The sequence below is a fragment of the Phalangium opilio genome, unplaced genomic scaffold, assembly GCF_054372755.1.
Source record: "Phalangium opilio isolate 3A_F unplaced genomic scaffold, DU_Popi_V2 ptg000093l_1, whole genome shotgun sequence".
NCBI lineage: Eukaryota > Metazoa > Arthropoda > Arachnida > Opiliones > Phalangiidae > Phalangium > Phalangium opilio.
In genome coordinates this window covers 3,784,854-3,790,853 of record NW_028324198.1, presented here as the reverse complement: position 1 = coordinate 3,790,853, position 6,000 = coordinate 3,784,854, and the positions used below count along the sequence as shown (strand labels likewise).

Here is a 6,000-nt window from a genome sequence, read left to right as displayed (position 1 = left end):
GCGACCCGGGTTCGATTCCCGGGTCTGACCTGAAAATTTTTTAATTAAAATTAAATCTCTAACCGAGCCCAGTAACCCCTATTTGTGGGTTGTGGTATTATAAAGTTCCTTTTAAGCTAAAATATAACGATAACGATAGCGAAAACTCCGGCCACTACTGTTACTACTACTACGGTTCGGGTCAAACTAAGAGCCTCATCGTATACTACGATATGGCTATAAATTGAACTAATCGAGGAAAGAGCGAAAATGGTTCGAGAGTTTGCGGCGGAAAGTGGCTTTAATAGATAGGGTGACCAAGTCTTCAGGCAAAGAGTTCCAATCGTTAATGACGGTACAAGTGAAGTGGGATTGGCGAACTCTAGGCTTAGCTAACTTTTTGGAGTGGCCACGGGTACGCAAATCGGAATGGCGGGTGAAAAAAACCGAGAAATCCAAATCAAGTTTCAGGTGGAAGAAGTCCTGAACTAAACAGAGATTATTGATACGGTGTCTTGTGGAGACAGGGTCAATGGCGAGAAGGGACAGGCAGGCAGGGGCTGGCTTTTTACAAATATTACTAGTGAGTTTGGTGAAGGCGTTTTGAGCTTTCTGCAAGACCTGTAGATCAGTGGAGGTGTGAGGCATCCAAATAGGGGAACAATAGTCAATTATGGGGAGCGCGAGGGAGTTATATAGGGTTGCGACCAATTTGGGAGACCGAAAGTGTAAATTGCGGCGAATTAGACCAGTCAGGCTACGGAGTCGCTTGGCAACCTTGTTAGAGCGTGCTGTAGTTTTGAGGAGAGGATCAATTAGGACCCCGAGGTCTCTTTCGCAATTAGTGGTGTTGATGCAGTGACCGTTGATGGTGTAATTGAATAGCGGCACACTTCGCGACGTTAAGAATGAGGCCATGGGCTAAACCCCATGCAACGACAGCATCAAGGTCAACCGAGTCGCGGATGGGACGGTAAAGTTTGGCATCATCAGCAAATAAGAAAATGGTTGAGTTAGTAACCGCCGATGGCATGGAATTAATCAAGACATTGAAAAGAAGAGGACCGAGGATAGAGCCTTGGGAACCCCCTTATCGATTCGTGCCCAGGCGGACGCGTGACCCTGAAGTACAACGCGTTGTGTTCATGCAGTGAGGTAGTCCGCGAGCCACGCGTGCGCCAAACCAGCAATACCGGCAGTACGAAGCGCTGTGAGGAGGGCTGCTTGGGGAATCGAGTCAAACGCCTTACTAAAGTCCAAATATAAGATATCGACGGAGAAACCATCGTCTAGCCATTGGGTCCAGTCATTAGTGGCACACAGTAAGTTTGTAAGGCAAGAACGGCGGGGGAGGAAACCATGCTGGGCCGGGGTGAAGAAGGAGATACGATCAAGGAAGGATTTTAACTGTTCATGGACCAATTGTTCACATATTTTGGAGACTTGGTTAAGGGAACTAATGGGGCGATATTGGATGGGTCTGTTCTGGAGCCCTTTTTGTGTATGGGCGTCAAGTTGGCTTCTTTCCACACCGTTGGAACACGACTCGTGTAAAAAGAATTCGTAATAAGGAGATAAATGGGAAGGGACAATGTGGACACAAGGTGCCGCAAAAGGTTTGGATGGATACCGTCGGAACCAGGGGATTTGCAAAAATTCAATTTGGAGAGGAGTCGCGTAATGTCGCAAGGGTCGCACACGAATGAGTTGAGGGTTTGAGGAGGCGCAATAGGGATAAGGGGGACCGGTATACTAGGGCAGGCTAAGGACTGAACTGTAGTGGCAAAATAGTCGTTGAGAACGGTAGCAGCTTCGGAAATTGTGGTTGTACGAGAACCATCTGGATAAGTTAGTTGGAGGAGTTTGAAGTGACATTTGCGGAAGCTATTTATCTGGGAGTAGAAGGACTTTGGGTTATTATGAATAAGCCGTACGAGTGAGTTCTCATAACGACGCCGTTCAATGCGATAATGTGTAGTGTGTGCGTTGCGAGCCGCACAATAGTCGCCACGAAGTTTTACCAATATGGATGAGGAGGCTGCACGTTTCTTGGCATTACGTAGACGAAGCCAGGCCTTGGCTTTGTAAGAGCGATTTAAGTAGGTGCACTGAGATACCGAGACAGTTACACGTGGTTTAGTGAGTGGGACAAAGGCCTGAATACCGTAGTTTAGAACATTGTGAAAGACGAACCAATTGGCATCAATATCAGCCTGACACAAAAGGAGGGACCAGTCAATCTTAGACAGATAGTGGCCAAACGCGGCATAGTCCCCCTTAAAAAAATTAGGTTAAGGAACGAATAAGGGTTTAGCATTCGCTAAAACAATATTAAAAAGCATGGAACCATGGTCACTCTTTCCCACGGGGGGTAACAAAGTAGGCGTATGAACTAAATGCATATCGGAACTAAAAATGAGATCAAGTACATTATCAGTACAGAATGCTCCGCCATCGCGAGTGGCAAAGTTAACAATCTGAGTCAATGAGGTAGACTTTGTGATATCACAGAATTTCTTTGTGAAATGGCAGGCTCCTGCTGATGGCGTAGAGGTAGACCAATCAATGTTTGGGTAGTTAAAGTCACCAAGTGGTAGGAACAAATAGTTTTTCGTATCACAATACTTGACTATCACAGTAAGGAACTTGAGCAGCAGTTCGTGGTTATTATACATTGCATTTTTAGAGCGGTACACGAGACTAACTAAAACCGAGAAGTTGGGCTGTGTCACTAGGACAAGCAAAATATTTAAGCCCTCCAAATGAGGAGTTAAGTTATCTAAGCCAATGTCTTGGAATAGAATCTTACAGGCCGTAAGGGTCGAGAGTAAATAAAGCGCGACACCACCGTAAGCACTTGAAACGCGATCTTGACGGTAAAGAGTTAGATCCGAAAGGGGACACTCACTGTCTAGGACGTCTGGGGACCACCAAGTTTCGGTAACATCGACCATGGAGAGGCCATGTTGCGATACTAACAATGCAAATTCGGAAAGCTTGTAACGAGTATTTAGACTACTGACGTTGGCGAGTAAGGCTGAGGTGAGGCCCAAGTTGAAATGGGGAGCGGTAGGGGGAAGTGAGGGAACAACGACGCGATTAGGGGCTAAGGCTCGAAGGCATTGTAAATAGAGGGACGGGCTTGGACGAAACGGCGAGGCGCGGGGGTGGAGGGATGAACCTTTACACGCCCGGTAAGTTCGAAATGCCGGAAGAGGATGCTGGAAACCGAAACGAGGAGGAGCATAGGGATTCCATCCCACAGGAGGAGGGTACTGATGAAAGTCAATAGGGGCGCGCAGTTGTGGGACACCGACCGGATGAGCATTCGGGCTTGAAAGCGGGGCATAATGCGCCACTGAAGAGGGGTGGGAAGCATCGGCGAGGTATTCTGGGAATGAGAAGTGCGGGATCCGGAAGACTCATGGTGAGGACGAGGTTGAGGTCGAGTGTCGAGCGGGGCCCCCCAGGATCGGCGCCGCTGGTGTTTGTGTCTTTTGAAGTTCGCCGTGGACTTCCACGTTATTTTCCCCTTTTCAATCTTTATAAGGCGTTGTACTGTTTGGTCACGGTCATAATTAAATAATGTGGAAAGGCACTTGTCAACTCGTTTGTTCTGCTTGCCTTCCAAGTAATTATGCTTTAGAACTTTGTGGAAAGCTTCCAAGAACATATTTGTGTTGATCTCGCTTCCTTTGCGATAGCAAGCAGCCCATTCTTCTTTACAAGAAACCCATTCGTTATAGAAATATTTTCCAAACTCAACGGTTTTTTCGTTTTCTTCCATTTCCGAGAGACAATTTTTAAGCATGAGCTCAAATTTTTCCGGATGCAATTCGTCCATAAGTATGGCTATTCCTTTAAATAAGTAAGAAGCCACTTCCTTGTCCCCAATTATAGATATTTTTTGCGAATGTCATGATACACGTGCCATTTGCAAAGCAACTTTTTTTGGTTCCCCTCCATTTACTTTCTTCCAACTTGAAAAATACTGAGGAGCCTTGTCAGACATGATGATTTTAGGTACAATTATCCCCGCAGATTTTCTTATTTCTTCGAAAAATATGCTTAGGACTTCTCCATCCTCTCTATTTGAAATCAACCCGCTCTTAAAACGACTTCAGAAGAATTACGTTAAACTACTGACGACTAAAGTAACTAATATCAATTATATTTTCTTAATATTATTAATTGCGTCTCGTATCGGAGAGGTTTGTTTTGGTTTACCAACTTGTATATTAGTATATTTATCAATATTGGTTAAGCTTAAGTTTAATCAAAGTCCTCTACTTGAGGTTGATTCACAAAATCTCTATGTTCATTTGAACAAGATACTCCCTTGCATTGTCTACAAATTGAAGAACAGACTGGACCAGTTTTACCGCATTCACATTTCAAATCACAGACTTCCTATCATTTCCGAGGGATCATCTGCAGAAGCTCAGCTGGAGCAGGTTGTAGAGTGGTAACGATTGGTTTGAGTTCAGATTCTACCTGTCTCCAACCCCATTCTCTAGCATTTAGGCTGCTTCCAAGCCACGTTTAAACTTGGTGATAAATTCTATTTGAATGTTGCTTTGCTGCCGCACTTGTTGGTGGAAGAGAACCTAATTCAAAAGCTCAATTCCATAATCTTCATTTAAAGTATACACTTGGTTATGTCAACTTTGTTTCACACGCTTTAACTCAACTTTAGCCGTGGGCGAACAATGGTATATATTAAAACAATAAGTTTTATGATGGTAAAAAGCTGATTTACCCTCTCCCGTACTATACGTTATAGCTCTTGTCAGAATAGAAACAAAATTTGTCAGTAATAGGAACTATATGTTTAATTTTGGAAACGTATTCTGAAAATAGAAACCATAAATGCTTTAAATCCCCATTTTTTATATAAGGCTAATCTTCAGGGTCAGATTGTGAACTTCCGGTTAGTTGTAGGACAAAATAACTTAAGAGGTGCATTATGTGTTTGAAGACGATCTAATGGAAGAATAATTACGGACCTAAATACCACCATTCATCGTGAAGAGAAAAAAGTACAAGTTTTGATTGACAACTGGATTAAAAACAGTATCAAAAGTACTGAAAATGAAGTTTTTGAGAAAATGAAATCCTTTACAGTTACAATTTCAAAAGATGGTGGAGACTTGATGGGAAAAGTGAATTGCCCATTTTGCGATATTACCGTTCGAATAAGTACTAGTACATCGAAAACCGGGAACAAGCGGTGGATAATATCCAACTATGGAAAGCATTTGAAAACCCATTTGAAAGTGTCTTGTGGAATTGGCCATTCATTTAATGGTGCTACTGTTCAAAAAACTCTACCGTCTCTTTTCAACTCTGTCGGGCCAGCTAAAAGAAAGCAAGATGTTGACATCAATGTCGAGGATGATGACAATCAAGTTGATGAGCCTGTAATTTCGGAAAAAAAGAATGAAAAATCTTCGTGTTCGGGGGAAGAAATGAATGTCGTGATGTAGGAACTCTTCACGCCATTCACAGTCATAAAGTTCCAACAACTGAAACTACAAAGTGGAGAACGGAGAAATATAGTAGGCAAGAAAGAAGAAAGCGTCAGTTTGATATCATTGCTACAGATCAACCATTAATATCATCTCATTTCCCTATAGTAAACCAGATCAAACATGTGATAAACCGCAACCAAGAGTTAGAAAAGTTTTTCAGCAAATTCATTGGAAATTTGAGTTCTTATCCTAATATTTGTTCTAAGATATCAGAGGAAAACAAAGAGAAAAAACTTGACAGGCTTTTGTCTGCGCTTATGACTTCGGCCGCAAAAAATGCAGAAAAGGGAAATTCTGCCAAAAGATACGATGAACAACTTAAACAGTTTTCTAGTTACATTTATTTAATTGGAGGGCGTTTGACCTATGAGACTTTGAAAGCCAATTTGCCATTACCTTCTGTAACCACAATTGTTAGATGCTTAAAAAACAATGGACCTCGCATCGTGGAAGGCAATCTTCAAATGGCCGAGCTGAAATCGTTTCTTGG

The 6,000-nt window shown here is 42.9% G+C and overlaps 1 protein-coding gene across 1 annotated transcript; it reads right to left on the bottom strand.

Annotated features, from left to right (window-relative positions):
- Window positions 1-228: 228 nt before the first annotated feature.
- On the bottom strand, window positions 229-897 carry LOC149640475 (uncharacterized). Its single transcript, XM_089850679.1, has one exon. It carries the CDS (start codon window positions 895-897, stop codon window positions 229-231), a length of 669 nt encoding a protein of 222 aa, XP_089706805.1.
- Between the last annotated feature and the right edge of the window lie 5,103 nt (window positions 898-6,000).